At 41.3% G+C, this 21,056-nt stretch overlaps 1 protein-coding gene across 2 annotated transcripts; it reads left to right on the top strand.

Annotated features, from left to right (window-relative positions):
• The first annotated feature begins 83 nt into the window (after positions 1-83).
• il1rl1 (interleukin 1 receptor-like 1) lies at positions 84-20,351 on the top strand. Of its 2 annotated transcripts, none has more exons than XM_088645859.1 (11): positions 84-1,192; positions 6,152-6,231; positions 10,514-10,748; positions 11,266-11,428; positions 13,076-13,226; positions 13,995-14,060; positions 14,398-14,524; positions 15,153-15,295; positions 15,722-15,859; positions 17,310-17,474; positions 19,576-20,351. In XM_088645859.1, exons 2-11 carry the CDS (start codon positions 6,159-6,161, stop codon positions 19,890-19,892), a joined length of 1,578 nt encoding a protein of 525 aa, XP_088501985.1. In that variant the 5' UTR covers positions 84-1,192; positions 6,152-6,158; the 3' UTR covers positions 19,893-20,351. The 2 variants fall into 2 exon arrangements, with proteins under 2 accessions (XP_088501985.1, XP_088501995.1); XM_088645869.1 differs by having other exon boundaries at positions 14,398-14,542; positions 15,114-15,295.
• The last annotated feature ends 705 nt before the right edge of the window (positions 20,352-21,056 follow it).

The following is a 21,056-nucleotide window of genomic DNA, read 5'->3' as shown; positions in this document are numbered from 1 at the left end:
TGGCAGTACGGAGTCTATGCTGGATGCCATGGGGTCCACAGTGGGGGTACACCCTGGACAGGACACCAGACCCTCACAAGGTGTACTGGGACAGTTTAGAGACACCAGGTGACGTAGTAAGAATGCATTAGGGTGAAGGAAGTAAACCTGTGTGGGAGAAAACCCACACAGACACGGGGATAGTGTGCTGGCTCCACACAGAAGGCACACAGGTCCCAAGAGCTGTGCCACCAGGCTGCCAGCATCGGCCACGGCAGTGTGGACCTGCAAGTCTGATCAGGATTGGTAGGGTGATGCGGAAAAGATGTTTCATTATGGGGAGGGCATTTTTTCCATCCGGCTGAATAGGTAAACGCTCAAAGTGTTTGGTTTTCCAAGTCGCGGGGAAAGGGATTCTTAAAAGTCTCACTGGCACCTTAGGCTGACAGATTCATATATCATAAATTAGCTTCTGAAGGAATGTCTGCAAACATCTCTGAACTTCACATTCCTACAATATGTCCCTGAAACTGATCTTAAAACTCACCTGGAAGTGACTGAAGAAGAATTCAGCTCCTTCAAAGTGACAAATAATTTCAAAGAAATTATCAGATGCATGAAAATAACTCTTCCTCCCACGATTGCTGCATCCCTTTATAATCTAGAACCCACACTTGTCTTACACCTAATCCTGTTATGATAACAAGGATCTTGTTAGCAATGCAATCTTGAGTACTGAAATCCTTATCTTTCTGCTTTCAGTCCATGTCATTACTCACTGTAAGTGACAAGATGTTTTTAAACTTTGAATTCAACATTTTTAGTGTGCACTTTATGTTTGCTTACTTGGATGAAAAAACCCATGATTCTGAGAATGTTTTTTATCTTCATGTCCGTTGACGATATGCAAGTGATGAAGCAAAATGTAACAGTTTCCTTCCTGCCCTTTAAGCTGCTCACATCTACAAAGTAGAGATCTGACGCTGATAGAATAAAAGGCGAAATTCTTATTTTTTGTCAAACTGACTTTAGGGGTGGGCGATACATGTAAAAACACATCACGATCCTTTATGTCAGAGACAACTTAGAGCAGATCACAATATTGTATAGTCTCGATAAAGATGTATTTTATTTGTTTGTATAACATTATTGTCGCTGGATGTGTGGTGCAGGAGATGGCCAGAACATGTGACACATAGCACTTGTCTTAAAGGTAGGACATTTATATTTCAAGATATTCACCAAACATTGTGGGCTACTATGACATAAGATGAAATGATCTTTGTATATGGCCAATAAAGTGATCTTATCTTTTATTATTCCACTAAGTCTGGACCAGGCAAAGACATTGGCAGTGAACTGGCAGAGCCTTGTACATTACAGGAAAACCAGTTTCCTCGGAGAGGGAAAACCTAGCAGTATGTGAGGACAGCATTAGGAGGTACGAGCAATGTATTTCCCTTTCTATATTTCCGGAGTCTAGCTTCCCGTTGGGCATCGATCCACTTTGTATCCGCTTTATCCAATTCAGGGTCACGGGAGAGCCGGAGCCTATCCCAGAGAGCAACGAGCGCAAGGCAGGGTGCACCAGTCCCTCACAGGGCACACACACACACACTCTCGCACCAGGGCCAGTTTTCCCAAAAGGCAGTTAAGCTACCAGTATCCCTCTGGACTGTGGGAGGAAACCGGAGCACCCGGAGGAAACCCCGGGTGAACATACGGACCACCAAGTGCTCCGAGCGAGGCAGAATGCCAACCACTGCGCCAACCTGCCCCTCCTCCAGCTGACCATGTGATTCTATCATATGAAATAACATGTAAAAAAATAAACACCTAGGATCAAGATCAACAAACACTTACAGACAATAGACAGCAATGAAATGTACTGTAAATTGAAAACCGCTCATTATCACAGACTGCATTGACATGAGGGGTGCTCTTTGGAGTTAAGGTTCCAATTCTGACATATCAGAAGGCATTGGTGAGAAAACAAACAATAGAAGAAAAATGGGGAAAAAAAACTTCACATCAACAGCTGGTGTTTGAAGGGCCACAAGGAAAAAGGTCAGAGACTGAGGAAGACTGTCTAAACCTTAAGATCAATATCTGAAGCTTAGGAAATAAGAAGAAGCCGTAGCGTGTTACGAAATGAACTGAACGAGGCACTTGGAGCCAGGAAGTTACAGTTTCCTAATGTCTGAGAGAAGCTGGAGTTTACACTCTATAACATTCTGCTGAAAAGAAACGCTTTCTGCGTCCAGGAGATTGAATAAAGACTTAAAGAATATGTAGAATGAAACATATCAAACCTGCAGTGACGGAAACTGCAGTAACTACACATAAAACTGAGAGCAGGAGGCATTTTGTATCTGCAAGGTTGTGAGAGTGTGGAACACGCTACCTGGCCATGCTGTCGAAGTCCATACCCTGGCTTCTTTCAAGAAACCGCTGGGTAACACCAGACCTACTAACTAGCAAATGGGCTGTATGGTCTGAAAGTGCTCCCTTTCATTTTTATGTGTCCTTATGAATACATGAACGGGCCCAAAGGATTATTGTCAGGAGCAGTTCTTTCCGGGCCCTATGCGGACGACACGATCCGGAAGGTGGAGAAACAATAGGAAAAATATCATGCAGGAGTAGGGATGGAGACAGGGGGGCGTGTCCGAAGTGAGCAGGTGTCCAGGGGAAGTGAGTCCGGGGCAAACAATCCAAGCATAAATCCAAAAGGGAAATCCAATACAGGAGGCAGAGTCCAAGACCAGGGGATCCATCCAAAGTAATTTAAAAACCAGAACCGGGTCGGGACCGTCGGGACCGGCGAGACAGGAAATCAGGAACAGGAAACTAAAACCATAACGGAGCCACAAAACGGGATTCAATGAAAAGCCCCGGGCAAATGCCTGCGTCTGGCTTTAAAGGTGGAACTAAAGAGGGGCTGGAATAAGGAACAGGTGTGGGGAATGGGACAGAACGGGGAAGGGCTGGAGCGCCCTTAAGAGGAGGAGTAATGATCGTGACAATTATAGCCAGTCACAACAATCATCCTCAGCAATACTGAAGCTTCTTATTTCAGTAAAAGACAAAGTGGCAACAACATCAGCGCAAATTATGCTGCCTGGTCCCACGATGCCTACAGCTTCTGTAGGTGAAGACATAAAATATAACCAGTAAATAACCTCTATTTGTACATTCGAGATGATTTAGCTATGTTTCAGCATAGTTTTGCTTTTATAGATCACATACAGTAAATGCAGGCAGAAAATAAAATCTTCCACATTTTTTGGAGATTATTATAGAACTATTCAAATAACAATATGTATAATTGATATAATAAATTATGATTATTATTTACTTTTATTATATGTTAGCCATTACTGGAATCTACTGTATTTGTTATTTAGTGTATGAAACTGTAACCTGCCATTGGATGAACAAATAATTTTGTGGCTCTCATTGCATGAGACCATAAGAAAGGTTACAAATGAGGATCTAAGTTAACTGTTGCGAGGAGCTCATCCAGTCATTTTTTGAAAGAACCCAGGGTATCGGTATCAACAACTTGCTTGGGCGGCTTGCTCCAAAATCCCACAACCCCTTGTTTAAAGAACTGCTTCCTGTTTTCTGATTTAAGTGCAATTCCAAGTATCATTTGTTCACAGCTGTCTGATGGTGCTGAGAAGATTGTACCTGCTGTCTGAGCCTAGGAAATGTCCTTCACACAAATGACATTAAAACTTTATTTAAATGCTATTGATGATGCCTGTCCTTCTGACTTGTCAGCACTTTTTTACTTTTATAGATCATATAAATGCATTCTGAAAATAAAATCTTCCACATGGTTAGGAGATTATTATATAGTTATTATACTAACAATAATGTATAGTTGATATAAGAAATTAGTCTTATTCTTGTTCTTATTCTTAATTTAGTGCACTACCACCTTGCCACAGGACCTGAGTCTTTGATGCACACATGGGTATCTGGTGTGACTGAGGTCCTTGTGACGACTTTTTATTATCGTTTTCAGTTCAGTTCACTTCATTTTATTGTCATATGGACAAGTGCAATGAAATGCTTATTTGCATGTGTGCTCCTGTACAAAGACATTAAAGGAATCACCAAAAAATATAAACACAGAAAAGCAGCAACAGCAACAAGTTAAATAATATACAGTGTAAAAACAAAGCCAGACAAGCAGTGTGAGAAAAAACACATGTGTGAGTCAGTGGTGGGGGTAGAGTTCAGTAATCTGACAGCTTGTGGGAAGAAAATGTCTCTGAATCTGGAAGTTCGTGCCTTAATGCTCCCCAGAGGGAAGGGGGAGAAAAGTGAGAAACCAGGATGACTGGTATCATTAGCGATAGTCCCAGCCTTCCTGAGGCAGCGGGTTGTAAACATGTGCACAGTAGAGGGGAGCTGGACTCCAGTGATGGACTGGGCTGACCTGATCACTTCCTGTAACACCTTCCAGTCAGACAATGAGCTGCTGTTATCCACAGATATGTCACAAAACTCTAGTCAGTGGAGGGAACACCATTCCCAACAGAATGGGATGTTAGTAACAAAGCACAAGTTAGTAACAAAACACCAGTGGTACTTTCAAAAACTGGAACAAAGGTTTCAGCACAGTCGCAGTAATATATCATAATTATTGTTTCCATACATCTGATAACATCCTTAGCGCTGCTTCTGGATTGTTATAAATAATAACAGTATCCCCTGGAAATACTCTACTACTGTATATACTACTATATCTACTGTACAAACATTTTGTTATCATAAGTGTGTCATAAAAAAATGGGCATAACCATTTTGTTGGTTCCTTAAACTTTTGAATTTTACTTTCTGTGAGATATCTGCTAAGCTATAGTGTTACCATCACTTAACCTGATCTAGTTCGATTTCAAAAACTATGCACTAGACCTCTCTGACCTTAATTAAGCTGTATCTGCACCATCACACTGCTTAGCTGAGGATAAAAATGCAACAAACCCTTTTTTTCCCTTTTTTTTCTTGTCAAAGTTTGACAAGACCAAAGTTATGCAGTTTGACTGTCTTTATCAGCTCCACTGTTCTGTCAACTTTAGTTTGAGTATGGATCCTGCAATCAGTCCAAAGTATTTGGTTTGTAAGCTAAAAAAAAGAGATATTCCTACAAACGTGCTTTCTGTCAGTTCCTGTTTTGAGGGGGAGAATTAATCTGATATATCACTTTAGCAGATCAATGCAAATTTAGATGTACTGCAAGTTCTTGTAAGCAAACTGTAATCTAACTACTGATTTAAAGATTACAAGGAAAGGCGCTGAAGAAGGAAAAGCCTGAGTGAAATTTGTTAATTTTATCTCAGCTTACAGTGAGGTGAGTACTCACATTTCATATAGTTAATGCATAGAAATATACAATGATTGCATCAATATTCTTTCTATTTGAAATCTTGCAATAATTTTATTAGTTATCTATATACATTCTATATTAAACATTTAACATAGTTCTCTACTGAAGAAAGAGAACTAAACTACTTTAGAAATGTAAAACATTAAAAAAGGACTGAGCATTACACAATGTTTAATTAGAATTTCAGATAGAAGTGTGGTTTTTATTTGAATTTCAAGAAGGAACTTTCTTTTCAAACTGGAGTTTTTGTCAGCTGTCAGTTTTTGGCACAGTTTGTCTCTGTGGGGTAATGCTGTGGCTTTTAGTGCTTGATTAATTAGTGACCAGCTTCAACATTGTAATTTCATAACGTATTTCTGCATTGCAAACCTGAAAATCAAGAGTTAGTATTACTGGAAGAAGAAAGAAAAAAACATTTCCAGATAATGCAATATCATAAATATCACTGTGGTATTTCTGATGGGAAAGAACATCCAACTTCGATTGCAAAGATTTCTTGATCAATATTTTTTTCAGTAGCTGTACACCTGGAACATATTTGAATTTCTTCAAACACTTTCAGGTTGGACGATAAACCCTAGCCAAACACTTTTTGTTCTAATATAGTTTCAAACATTGCATAATGGTAATCATTATGATTCCACAGCATTTCTTTCTTAACAAAACAAGAATCTGCTGGAGCACAATTCAGTTGGGTATTTAAAAAAAAAGATAAAATGGACATTTTAGTTTTTATTTTTATTTTCTAAACAATATTTTTTTTTTCCGTAGAACCAAAATGGTCCATCTTTTACTCCTTTCTCACCTCCTTATGACCTGGATTGTAACAAGAGGCAGATCAGACATAGCAGGTAGGATCACTACTTTATTTGATTAACAGTGGTTGCAAGCTTACTTAAACAAATTACTTTATTTACTTTAAAAAATGAATTCCAAATTTATAATCCTTTAACTTATCTGTAGAGTGTAGTGGCACGGACACATTCAGAAAACAGATTCGTTTTCAATATTTGTAATAACCGTCTTGAGTTTAAACACTGCCTGTCACGCCAGAAACGCACACAACACCTTACAGCAAATAACACATTGAGACAAACACTACAACTTGTTCAGTAGAAAATCACACTAACAAAAAGCTCTTCACACAGAAGGAAAAGCAAGTGTAAAAAAGGTGTGTGCTTAACCAGGACCTAAACAACTTGACAAGATTTTTACAAGGGATGGAAGAGCACTTCACAGCCTCTGAGCAAAGGAGCACAAAGCCCAGCCAGCTAGACTGTGCCACATGCTAGGGGCCGGAGGCGAGGGCTCAAGAGAGCAGGCAGGATGGGGGTGTTTAAAAATCAAGTACTTGTAATCTTTAATCATTAATTGTTAAATGTGATCGCTATTGTGATCTTAAGATAATCCACCCAAAGTCTTAAAAGGAAGCTAGAGCACTTTGAACCTTACTCTGAATTTCTGAGGAACAGGAAGCGCTTAAGGAAGAATATTCTCTGAATTTATAGTTTTCATTAGAATCTGGGCTGCCCGGTTTTCAATGTGTTGCTGGTTTTGAGTCAAAATTCTCAAAACCATCTAGATTGAAGGCTGAAGAAACAATTCCTATTAATGAGAGAGGAAGAAAAAGTAAAATAGAAATAAATAAAAAGCATCCAATGAGCTGTTGTAGAAAAACAATATTAATGTCTACTCTACAAAGCAGCAACCATTGAAATCAAGATTGATTTCTCAGTTTACAGTTGTGGAATCGCAAGACACAATCTGACCTCTGATGTTATCAATTTTATCATGTAAAAACTCAGAGAACTTTGTGCACAGGAGAGTAGATTCTTCAGTAAGCATGTCATTAGCTGGGTCTGAGAGATTATGTACTCTTAGAAATAGGGTTATAGGTATTTGTCCCTTTTTCTGAGCATTTGACAAAAAAAGCTGAGCTGGAATCAGAAAGGGCATCTCTACAGGACTGCATTGATTGCTTAAAAACAAAGAAGTGCTTGTGAATGTCTCTGTCCTGTCATGTAATTAGGTTTGCATCCTTCAGATTCCATGGAGCGAAACGTGATACTAAGGGCAGTGACATGTGAATGAGACTTTCCCTAGTCCTGTCTGCAGATAGGGAACCAGAGGTTGGGCTACTGCATAAAGTAAAAAAGAGTTCTTAATGCTAGTCATTAGAGCACAATCACAGGAACTGAAAAAGGATTAGGGAAACATCTGAGTTAGTAGCGCCAGGCACAAGTGGCACAAGGTCCCAGTCTAAGAAAGTGCTGGTCACTGACTGGCAGACCACAGCAAGGCACAGAACTGCAGTGAAGGAAAGCACTGTTATTTGACATTCATTTTCACCACATCACCATCACTTTCCATAACTGTGTGTGGGTCGTGGTGGCGCGGAGCCTGTCCTGATAAGCTCTGAGCAACAGTACTGGGTACAGGACGGTACCGGCAGCACTGTGCATCACAGGGCTCACACACAGACACAAACACACACACGTACTCTGAATTTCTGAGGAACAGGAAGCGCTTAAGGAAGAATATTCTCTGAATTTATAGTTTTCATTAGAATCTGGGCTGCCCGGTTTTCAATGTGTTGCTGGTTTTGAGTCAAAATTCTCAAAACCATCTAGATTGAAGGCTGAAGAAACAATTCCTATTAATGAGAGAGGAAGAAAAAGTAAAATAGAAATAAATAAAAAGCATCCAATGAGCTGTTGTAGAAAAACAATATTAATGTCTACTCTACAAAGCAGCAACCATTGAAATCAAGATTGATTTCTCAGTTTACAGTTGTGGAATCGCAAGACACAATCTGACCTCTGATGTTATCAATTTTATCATGTAAAAACTCAGAGAACTTTGTGCACAGGAGAGTAGATTCTTCAGTAAGCATGTCATTAGCTGGGTCTGAGAGATTATGTACTCTTAGAAATAGGGTTATAGGTATTTTTCCCTTTTTCTGAGCATTTGACAAAAAAAGCTGAGCTGGAATCAGAAAGGGCATCTCTACAGGACTGCATTGATTGCTTAAAAACAAAGAAGTGCTTGTGAATGTCTCTGTCCTGTCATGTAATTAGGTTTGCATCCTTCAGATTCCATGGAGCGAAACGTGATACTAAGGGCAGTGACATGTGAATGAGACTTTCCCTAGTCCTGTCTGCAGATAGGGAACCAGAGGTTGGGCTACTGCATAAAGTAAAAAAGAGTTCTTAATGCTAGTCATTAGAGCACAATCACAGGAACTGAAAAAGGATTAGGGAAACATCTGAGTTAGTAGCGCCAGGCACAAGTGGCACAAGGTCCCAGTCTAAGAAAGTGCTGGTCACTGACTGGCAGACCACAGCAAGGCACAGAACTGCAGTGAAGGAAAGCACTGTTATTTGACATTCATTTTCACCACATCACCATCACTTTCCATAACTGTGTGTGGGTCGTGGTGGCGCGGAGCCTGTCCTGATAAGCTCTGAGCAACAGTACTGGGTACAGGACGGTACTGGCAGCACTGTGCATCACAGGGCTCACACACAGACACAAACACACACACGTACTCTGAATTTCTGAGGAACAGGAAGCGCTTAAGGAAGAATATTCTCTGAATTTATAGTTTTCATTAGAATCTGGGCTGCCCGGTTTTCAATGTGTTGCTGGTTTTGAGTCAAAATTCTCAAAACCATCTAGATTGAAGGCTGAAGAAACAATTCCTATTAATGAGAGAGGAAGAAAAAGTAAAATAGAAATAAATAAAAAGCATCCAATGAGCTGTTGTAGAAAAACAATATTAATGTCTACTCTACAAAGCAGCAACCATTGAAATCAAGATTGATTTCTCAGTTTACAGTTGTGGAATCGCAAGACACAATCTGACCTCTGATGTTATCAATTTTATCATGTAAAAACTCAGAGAACTTTGTGCACAGGAGAGTAGATTCTTCAGTAAGCATGTCATTAGCTGGGTCTGAGAGATTATGTACTCTTAGAAATAGGGTTATAGGTATTTGTCCCTTTTTCTGAGCATTTGACAAAAAAAGCTGAGCTGGAATCAGAAAGGGCATCTCTACAGGACTGCATTGATTGCTTAAAAACAAAGAAGTGCTTGTGAATGTCTCTGTCCTGTCATGTAATTAGGTTTGCATCCTTCAGATTCCATGGAGCGAAACGTGATACTAAGGGCAGTGACATGTGAATGAGACTTTCCCTAGTCCTGTCTGCAGATAGGGAACCAGAGGTTGGGCTACTGCATAAAGTAAAAAAGAGTTCTTAATGCTAGTCATTAGAGCACAATCACAGGAACTGAAAAAGGATTAGGGAAACATCTGAGTTAGTAGCGCCAGGCACAAGTGGCACAAGGTCCCAGTCTAAGAAAGTGCTGGTCACTGACTGGCAGACCACAGCAAGGCACAGAACTGCAGTGAAGGAAAGCACTGTTATTTGACATTCATTTTCACCACATCACCATCACTTTCCATAACTGTGTGTCCAGTGGAGGGTCGTGGTGGCGCGGAGTCTGTCCTGATAAGCTCTGAGCACCAGTACTGGGTACAGGACGGTACAGCCAGCACTGTGCATCACAGGGCTCACACACAGACACAAACACACACACGTACTGTGTGCTCACACATAAGCCAGTGAAGCTGCCAGCGACGTACTTGGATCGAAGGTGGAAACCCGCGCGAACACGGGGAGAACATGTGAGCTCCACACAGATATCCCTCCAGGGAGTGACCCAGGGCCCCTGCCTTGTGTGGCAGCGATGCTCATTCCTGTGCCAGCCGCATGATTATTCCGATTTCCTCAAATTAAATTCATTTTAATTACAATTAAAAAGAAGAGCAGGGAATCGTTCAATAAGACTAAAATCCTGCCGTGGGGGCCTAGATATTCTGTAAGTACCACTGTTGAAGGCAGGAGAGCAACCGATGTCAGAGCCATGCAGCCCAATGAATTCCAATCTGGCGCAGACAAAGTTCTCGGTCTAATGCTGCATGGATGCACGAGAGCCGGCCCCCCCTTTTGTCTCCAAACAAACGGACTCAGGGCGAGAGACTGGACTGACAAGGTGGTTGTCCGGATGATGCTGCCGTGCTTCAGTCAATCGTCAGCCTGTAGATGGCGCCGTGTGTCCTGTTGTTCCAGACGGCTGTGAGTTCGCAGACCGCGGGGAGAGCTTCGTCACCGAGCAGGAGGCAGTGCGCTTGCTCTGTTATCTGGGAGTAGATGCAGATGACAGCGGCGGGGTGGCCTTCACGTGGTATAGCCATAAGAATCTGGAGCTGCCTTTTTCCGAAGCAGAGCGAATCCACCACCATGAGGGAATACTGTACTTCCTGCCCGTTCTCCTGACGGACTCTGGGACGTACACCTGTGTCTGGTAAATTTATAGAGGTTTGCTTTGCCAGAGGAGGGCCGACACAACACAACAGAATCATTCCTGAAATAAATGAGTGTAGATATTAAAGTATGTGTCCATTCTTGACCTTAATTGAGCTATGAAGCATTAGCATTTTAGATGTTAAAACCTTCACAGCAGAAGCAGGAAAGCATTTCCCTACACGTATCATTTGCTTTCTACCATACAGTTCAATACATACAGTACAGTACTTCAGTTTGCATTTCGCCAATGCACAAATCCTATTCCAAGCTTTTTGTTCTGCTACAAAATACTGCCATCTTGTAACTCGTAAAAAATCACACTTAATTGAAAAAAGGTCACTAATGTCAATCTTTCTCTAATTGTTAAAAACCAGTGCCTAAAGTCTCTTTTCCTAAATCCTTGAGACTTATTGATGAAAACATCTTGGAAAGTAGGCTGTTGTTACTGTATGTCAGTTCAGTGTTGTCAAGCTGAAATTCCGTACAACGAAACCTGAGTAAATGTCCTGTTTTAGGAATACGACCGATGAGTGTTCGTATTTTGAGAGGAAGGTGACTGTCTATGAAGCAAAGCCTTTCAATTCCTCTGTCCTCTACACCCCTGTCACGACTTCTGCAGTTAATCAAAAGATCTTATGTCCTGATTTGTATCCCAATGCGACTGTAACCTGGTTCAAGGCAAGTACATCCTAGTTAATTTCATTTATAACACATAATGTATGCAGGGCCATTTATGTCAATAAGAATTAGACTGTACTCAATTCAGGAAACATGTCATGAAAGGACAGTAAACTAAAATTTAAAAAAGAACAATTTAAGCAAGAACCGGTATTGGTGTGCTGTAGGTGCGACAGAGCACTAACCCTGACTAATTGTGTCATATAATTGTAATAATTATAATTTATTATTAGATTTAGAATTCTAGATACTGTATGTTGATGGTCTTTTAATTCCTTCAGCTGTTACTAGATGATTTTAATCTCTTCTGTTTGTGCTGTTTTAAATAGCATTTATTGATGTGTTGCATTTATTGCTATATTTTATTTACACTAATTAATGGGAAAAAAGACTCCTACTTGAACAGAGAAGGCTCAGGGTAGGAAGAGAACAAGAACAATCTGAATTCAAGGGTAGAAACATGTTTTTTAGATAGAATTCCAGCAACAGAGCAAACCAATGCATTCCTGTTCAGAACATGCATTTTGATTGAGCTCATCAGAAATGATTACTTGTTACACTGGCATGATCATTCAGGTATTATTAATACACTGGTGGCCACAAGACTGCTGTAGATACTCTGTAGCGTCCTGCCCCCTGGGCTGAGCTTGACTGTCCAAATTTTGCAGACTCATTCCCCCTCTCTCTATAAATAAGGGGACCCCCTCTCTCATGCCAAACCCCCAAGATGAGCCGTTATTCTCTCAGTTCTCTGCCCTCCTACCTGCCTCTCCTGTGAATGTACCAGAAAAGGGCACTAGAACCAGAGAGGTGCAGTTCCAGTCTCCTGCCTCTCTTCTTACACTGCTGCCCACGCAAGGGGAGGGCGCTCCGATATTGTAGCGTCCCCCTTCCCTTTTTTTCAAAGTCTTTAACACGTGGCGCAGATTTTTTGTTTTTTTTCCCTCTGGTTCATTTCCCTTTTTGGGCACAAGCTCTACTTCACTGCCCTGGCTCCTCCTCCTCCCCGGGAGATGTGTGCGAACGGAGAATACCTGACGAGGTAGCGACGTACAGATCTAGACAGGGCAGGGTAGGGCTCCTCTGGGTGAGGCAGGGGTGTCCGCTGTCTGGCTAACATCGCCGAGGGTGCTCGGAGCCCTTGCAGAAGCAGGGGGTCCTGCAGGTGTCACCTTAGCTCCCGGCGCTGGTTCCACAACAGTTCAACTACTTTCAGGGCCCGCAAGTCAAAAGTGACGGCCCTGGACATCGGGACGCTTTGATACAGGCAGTTCCTCTGTCTCCACCCACGTGGGCAGGATGTCCTTTTTTCATTTGTCAAAGTTGCCTTTTATGGCTGGCAGTTTAGGTAGGTAAGGCCTCGATTTCCCCGATATGTGAGACTGTTTCTGCTCCCGACCCACTGAATGAGAATTTTACACTCTGATTCCTAGAATATACCTGCATGCAAATCTGCAGTTGTCTGAGTTGTTTCTAAATTTAAAAAACAATCAGAGATACTGTAGTCTGTTTCCTGACCCTAGACTGTCACCTTCTCTTTTCTGAGCTGTTGGTAGCAGTGCACACGTTTTCCAGAAGAGCTTCACTTTGGCACGTAGTTCATGTCGTGTGTTCACCAGCTTTTTTTACTTTCTGTTCACAAATTAGGATTTTCAGGTTCTTCCAAATGCTACAGAAGACCATGTGTATATATTTGATACAAACCCGGGCGATAATGGAATCTACACGTGTAAGTGCATCTGGGAGCATAACGGGAAGGTGTTCAATTTCTCAAGATCCTTCCAACTAGAAGTTGAAGGTAAGAAAGCAAAATGCAAAGCCACACTTCTTTAAATGATAGATTGTAAATGGAAGATGTTCTGTAGAGCCTGTGTGATATGTACTGTGTTACTTTTATAAAGCTACACTTGTACTGGATGGGCTATTGCTCTGAAGCAGATTTAATCATGTTCAAAGATATTATTTTGGCACAATTCTGCTTAAAAGCTATGTCCTATTTTCCTCATTCCTGATTCAGAGCCAACAATCAAAAAGTTCTAGGAAAATTATAAAAGAACCCAGCAATAGACACGTATGTTTAGAGCAGAATCCACTGTCAGGCTGAGTAAGAACAGCAGCCAGATGTGCTTTTGGGCAGGCTGGGCTACCAAGACCTCGACAGGTACTAGTCAGGCCAGGTGAAAGTCCAGGTACGTAAGAAACGATTATCTCCGTTTTCTGCTGGACTAAGCAGATTACAGATGAGAGGGGACTGTGGAGACTTGCTTTTTAAATTTTTTTATTGGTAGGTTACTGATAGAAGAATCTCATCCAGCTGCCATGTAAGGGATCTCAGAGATGTCAAATGTTGGTTTTTTTCTCTTTATTGTGCATCATGAGAATTTGATTCTGGGTTTGGGTTGCAGTGGCTGTTAATCGATTAAGTGAGGGGAAAAAAACACCACAAAGTTTTCCAATCGTTTGTGGAGGGCAGATTTAGCCTTGCGTGCAGCTGTTTATTTTCCTGGCCCTGGACTAATGCAGTTGCCGGAGCCTTTAAAATGCCTTTTGCTCTCTTCTTGTGCAGTTCCCTCAGCGCTGCATGCCCCAGTGATCCAGTATCCAGCCAACAACACTGTGATAGCTGAGCCTGGTAAGGAATTTCCCCTCCTTTTAACAACCATCCATTGTCAAAGCAGGACTGACAGAAGGCTAAAGGAGCAGACTGCATCACCTGCCCTAGTATCAGTGTATTGCAGTGAGTCACCAGCCCCTAAATGCCTGTAACATCTATATTCTAAACAAAGAAAGAACTTTTATTGCTTATCAAGCGATTTATCCACTAATGAAAAAAAGCACTAGAACTAAGTTTCACCCTACTGCATGCAACCCAGATATACTTTGGAAGACTGGAACACTATAGTTGCTGTCCCCAATTGTGTGTGGCAGAATTACGTGCAGAAATACTCTGAAGAAATTTTTTTTTGTAGGTTCCCCCCAAAAAATTGAATGTATAGTCTTCTTCGGTTTCGATGTGGAAGACACTTGCTCAGTATGGTGGGAAAAGAACGGGACGTCTGTGAGATTTTCGAACGGATACTCGCAGAACGTGACAAGGTGGTGGAGCCCCAGGGGGTGAATGAAAGCTGTATGGAGAGAGGAAACACCAAGCCATTTCCCTGGCTCCCTGGCTCCTGTTTATGTCAGAAGAGAGACCACAACAAAATTTATATGACATAAAAACTTAAGATATTAAGACAAAGCTAACGTCTTGGATGTTTAGTTACAGATTTAAAGGAAAATTGATTGCACAAAAAAAATGAAAATTATTTTTTTATTTTTTTTAAAGAAGCACCTCTGTTGTTCCTTTCAAATATGTAACCTTTATAATTCTAATGCATTCATTTATAGTAAGTATTACAGTCCTCATTTGTACTCCTATGCAGATGTTAAATGAAAGGGAAATGTTTTATATGATATGAACAGAATTGTTATACAGTTTTGAACAGGAACCTCAAATGAAGAGATGGTTATGATGTTGTGATATAATCTCAGAGGATGTGTTAGCAGCAGATACGCCACATGGATGGAGAACTAATGACAAACTGCGAGGATTGTTTTAGTCAATCATTGACTGAAAGTTAGATTGTCAATCTAACTTTGCCCAAGGGCAAAACAATGTTTTTGTCCTATATTTCCCAAACAGGAAGCGTTACTTGTATTATTGTCTGATTGTTTTTTCCAGATACACAGAGAACAATCAGACCCTGTACAAGGCCACTCTCTCCATCGCCCGTGTGTCTCAGCAGGACTTCCACTCAGAGTTCAAGTGCACTGCAATGAACAGTATCAAGTGGTTTGAAGGTTTTGTCTTCATTCAGCCCCAGCGTAAGTGGTCTCTCTGAAGTTTTAAAACATCGGACATATAAAACTCACTGTGCTACGGTGGAGGCCAGATCACCAGAATAACTCCATGACACAACAAGGCCAGAAGAAAAAATAGCTCCTTTACTTTTGCTGCCTGTCTTGCATTTTACATTTTTTGTTCCTCTTTCTGGGGTCTTGAGTTCATTTTGTTAATAAAAACAGGAAACTGGGCATATTTAAGGGTGGTGGGAAATTTTCTCCAAATCTTAGCATTTTCTAATCTGTCTATCATAAACATACTTCCAAAATGAAATGTGTAAGTTATACATTACATTTGTTGCCACTCACAGAATTTCATTCTAGGAAGTCTTTTTCTGCAATTAGCACATTTTCTTTTGTACAGATCTCTCTGAATTCTTAACTTCTTCTCATTGCTTGTTAATACAGCAACAATCTATAGAAGCTTTGCGATAAGCCTGCCTGTCTTGCTAGTCCTTCTCCTGATGTACGTGGCGGTCAAGTATTATATGATTGACTTTGTGCTAATCTACCGGGATTTGCTCAAACCTTACTGCGCTCACAGAGGTAAGTATTCAACCTTACATTTCTTTGCCAGCTATCTCTAGCCTGTCATTTTAAAAGAGGTTTTATCGAGGGTGGAACATGATCGGCAAATCTTGATATTACAGTCTGTTTAATTATCTCTGTCTCCTGGCGTCCGTGCGGGTAACTGGTGGATGCAAAATTGCCTGCCGTATGGCAAAACAGTTCTTAACGAAGTTTGCAAATGTAATTATCAAGGAGTGTGAAACAGAAGTAGTACTGTAAGTACTGCAGGCAAATCTAATAAGGTGCCAGTTGTAGGCAGACTGCATATCACGCTGATGCCTCTGGATCGGTGTGGGGTCAAACATACATTTTTATACTTCCTATTTTTTTTAAAATCCCATAAAACATTTGCCTTCTGCAGCTTGTGCAACCTGTGGAACCGTTCCAGTAGCATTGAAAAAGTTGAATGCACTGAACAATGCTTTGCACACCTCTCTGACTACATTGCCCCAAAGCAATAGATCACTTTATTGTCCATATACAAGTTCTTGCATTAGGAATTTGTCTTTTCTCATACCCCAGCTTGCTCTCCATGAGACACACAGACAGGGAGAGAAGCTGGGGGTCAGAGCGCAGGGTCAGCCATTTATACAGCACCCCTGGAGCAGCTGGGGTGAAGGGCCTTGCTCAGGGGCCCAATGGAGTAGGATTCCTCTGCCGGCCGTGGGATACGGACTGTCAACCTTCCAGCAACAGGCGCTGATCCTGAGCCACAGAGCCACTGCCCTGAGCAGCATCTATTCCAACCTTTAGCTCAGATAGCTCAGAACTGGAAATATACGTTCCAGTTTATTTAACGAGATAGTGAAGACCGGATTGTTCTGAAAATAATCATGATCTTTCTGCTTAAATGGCAAGGAAGTGAACACCACACACATTGATCTCTTTTTCCTGTAATGATTGCAGAAATAGGGCTTGTTGTGTGTGTCAGTTTATGGAGTATTGTACTGTGAATAGGGTGCTGCACTTCAGAAGTGGATGAATTTCGTCCCCTGATACTTACAAATCCTTTTGGGATCCTTTGTAATGAAAAGGGCCATATCCAGCACTTTGGAGAGTCTCGTTAATACCATTGTATTGTTAATGCTGGTTTTTTTGTGGCGCATGCAATTACTACGTCTGAACACAAGATGGCTCTCTTATACTAGACACGCCATCAGTCTCCAGCGATCCAGATTTTAAACATATTGTTTTGGATTCTTACAAACTGCTGATTAAATATCACAGCTGGCCTTCTCGTTTGTTAACATATACTAGGCAACTTTTATAACTTCCGCAGAATTGTATATTTTTATTCCTGGGCTTGCTTCCTAAATTTTTTAAGGAAACGAGATCTGGTCATCAGCGTCTTTGATAAATACCTGCGGTTGTTCGTGATGTCTCGATGTGTCCAGAAAATGAGGTAGATGTATCTTGACTGTTTCAGACGGAAAGGTGTACGACGCATATGTTGTTTATCCAAGACAGAACCTTCAAAAATCGTCAGAAGAGAAGATCTACAGTTTCGTCTACGTGGTTTTGCCTAAAATTCTGGAAACGAAGTGTGGCTATAAACTTTTTATTTATGGAAGAGATGATTTACCTGGCCAAGGTAACCTATTATAATATAATTAAAATATGACATTTATATGCGATATTTCTTCACTTGCTTAAATTCTTTGTTGTTCCCTGACACCATCAGTATTTTTGAAAATCAGCTCTTAATACACTGATGAAGAATTAAATGAAAAAGCAATGGTCTGTGTTTTGTATATTAATAGCCCGGGTATAATTATATTTACATTGTATAAAATCACCAGATACACCTATTTATTAAGTAGTGTATTCCCCCAGGATAACAAAATACTGAGCTCAAGTCATGTAATCTCGTTACAATCCATGTGCTCACCGGCTGGTTACTGAGTTGTCTAAAAAAGGGCAGAATTATCTGATTAGGAATCTGTTGGAATAGCCATTCAAAATATGTGATTTTAACAAATGCACGAGCAAAGAAAATATACAACCATGTCCCTGCTGAGCAACGCCTGTTGAGTGTGAGCCAATGAGAATGAAGCCATCAGCAGACTAGTCCAGGACTGTCACATTCTGCGCTCAAGCCTGCTTGTTTTCAGACTGCAGGGGCTGTAGCACAAGACATTCCAGGAGGGAGTAACCCTGGGTGTTTCCCCACTATGCGTGCTGTAATGGGATCTTCTAACATAGGCAGGTCCAGGACAAGAGACACTGGCACATAGGTGTTAGGTTAAAAAAAAAAACAGTGCTCTTTATTTACAGTGAGGGAAATCAGAAACCCACCAAACACAAAAGGCCTCAGCTCCTTTTTGAGCTCCTGTTTAGACTTCTACAGTTTCTGTTTATCATGCCAGGCAGCTAAACTGCTTACCAGCTTCTAAACAAACAACCCACAACACTAAAGTCTCCCTCTGAGACTCTTCATGAAACTGAGTCAATTCAATTCAAGGCTTTATCAGCATGACCGATTGGGTACAATCAGTGTTGCCAAAGCAGATAAAAATAAAATTAACATGAAACAAAACAAAGCAGAACTAAAAAATAAATAAAATAAAATCTACAGATATATTACAGACATTTACAACAAAGACATATCATGAAATATTTACATATACTTTAAACATATTGAGCATTATTGGGAGACAGACTCACTGTTCCTCAGGCTGTGACAGGAGATCACACACTCTCACAAAGACTACCCAGTCTCTCTCCCAGATATCCAAAAACACTCTCCCCCACAAAAAAAATCTCAAAATTCAGTTTCACTGGACTCGTGAGTTCTCCAGGACCCCAGTTCCATGGTGAGTCTTTCTCCCTTTGGTGACAGTTGCACACAGTATCTGCCCTCTGCCCTCTGCCCCCTGCCCCCTGCCCCCTGCCCCCTGCCCCCTGCCCCCTGCCCCCTGCCCCCTGCCCCCTGCCCCCTGCCCCCTGCCCCCTGCCCCCTGCCCCCTGCCCCCCAGGTGGCAGATTAATTGACCACTGGACACAGACAGCCTCAGCTTCCTGCTTTTTAAAGGGTCACATGGTCAGGTGACTAGGGCGGCAGCAGCTGATTCTGCAAAGGCTTCTGGGGAATGTGGTCCAGACAAGGCTGCCATGCTTTCTGGACTGGCGGTGCTCTTGCACCCTGCATTAACAGGAGGACTGCAGCCCAACATGATCATGAAAATGATTTACATGGCCAGGGACCACGCTGGGCTAATATGTTGGCATCTACAACCTCTTTGGCCCACAGAACATCTTAAGTGGTGATGGGGTATTAATTCCCCAACTGCTGTCTTGTCCTTCAACAACAGGACAGAAGACATGTGAACCAGGAAGTGTGGCAGAACATTTCCCAGCTATCAGCCCAGAGGATGATCAGCCCTGAGCAGGAATGCAGGCTTTGCTTTCATGTGCAGGAAGACACATTTTTTTCTACATTTCAGTTACTGTAGTTCTGCGATTTTGTTTGCTGTCAGTTGATACTATATGATAAAATTCACTTAGACGTCAGCGATGCATTTCTTTTGTGCATCAGTCTGCTTACGTGGATTATAATTCTGATTCACCCTCAGAGTTCCATCCTAAAATCTGAAGTTGTTATCGAGCATGTTAGCGTCTTTCTTTTCATTTTCTCCTTAAGCTAACATGAAACTATGTAGTTCTGACAACAGTGTTTCTCGTTTTGTGTACAGATCTCATTGAGATAATGGAAACCAGTATAAAGCTGAGCAGAAGGCTCATCTTCATTTTATTTCCTGGATCTGCATCAGAGGAGACCTCTGAAGAGGTGTTTGATAGAAAATTTGGATTGTACACTGCCCTGGTTCAAGAGGAAATGAAGGCCATCATGATTGAGCTTGAAAAGTTCGTTAGCTATGAGCATCTCCCCGTCACTCTCCAACACGTTATTCAGAAGAGAAGACCTCTGAAATGGAAAGGAGAAATGTCACCCAACTCAGGGTTTTGGAAACATGTGAGATACCGGATGCCAGGCCACACGTCAAGCTAAGCTGGAAGCACTTCAGCTGGGACTGTGCTACCTGTCGATTGTGCCTTCAAATCCAGTTCTCTTGTGTGCTAGGCCTGGCAGTCTTGGCTGTTCTTTTATTTGTGCCCTTTTGCTAAAGACCTGTTTCCTCAATGTGTCTAACAAGGGCTTTGTGATCTTGCCTGGAATCTCTGAACGATCCAGTTTCTTTCAATGAGAAACGTTTCTGTTCTCTTTAAGCTCCCTGAGGTGTGAAGCGGATTTAATGCATTGCTACTATGCGGTCGTAAATAGTAGCAAGAGTTAAATGTTAAGAAAGGGGTTCACATATTGCATTTTTGAGCCTGTTCTCTTTTTCATATAATGGGCGGATGGCTCTTTGCTCGATTGCTTTTATCCTGTAATGTCTTTACAAAAATCATCACTAGCTCATTTTCTATATTATTTTTGTGAGTAATAAATGTATCAAATAATTAAAAATATGTTGCTTAATGCTTTATTTCATTTTGTGATTGAAAGGAACATGCTTTCCAATTTTACCACAAATAGTTATAATACTTAGGTATGATATCTATTATAGGAATATAAACGTATCTATATTGCTTGGTTAGTGTTGATTGGATTAATGAAGTCAAACATTTGTCATTCATTCATTTCCTCCTATACCTAAAAAGGAAACACAACGTCAAAACGACTGGCTTCCTTCTTCTTAGAACCTTCAAGGGTCAGCGCAGTCAGTCGAAGCAACAGAATCTAAACCAGTCTCACCACGCGAACACATTTCCCATAAGAAATGGTAAAAAAAAAAACACAGCATGCCATCTTATACAAACTGCTAGCCTTGTTCCCTTTTTTTGATGAAAAATCACAAGTTTCAGGGCTGAGGCTTTTACATTTTCGTTGCATTTCTATTTTATAATGGAAACCACGTCACTGTTTAGTGACTGTACCAGTTAATATGCTCGTCAGACACACAGCTGTACTGGAAGGGGAGGGGGGGCAGGCCACGAGGGATGTACTGTATGTACATCCTCTTTTTATGCTACCACACTTCTCAAATGTGAGGTTAAGTGGGTAAGCACACCGGGGGAATTCTGCACATCGCCAGCTCATCAGATCTGTGGGAGACTTGTTAGGTTTCTAAGCACTCTACAGTATGTAAAAATTAGCCACAAGAAATCTTTT

Source organism: Lepisosteus platostomus, chromosome 2 (genome assembly GCF_059453375.1).
Source record: "Lepisosteus platostomus isolate fLepPlt1 chromosome 2, fLepPlt1.hap1, whole genome shotgun sequence".
NCBI classification, from domain to species: domain Eukaryota; kingdom Metazoa; phylum Chordata; class Actinopteri; order Semionotiformes; family Lepisosteidae; genus Lepisosteus; species Lepisosteus platostomus.
The sequence above is the reverse complement of the archived record's forward strand: the minus strand, read 5'-3'. Positions and strand labels throughout refer to the sequence as shown.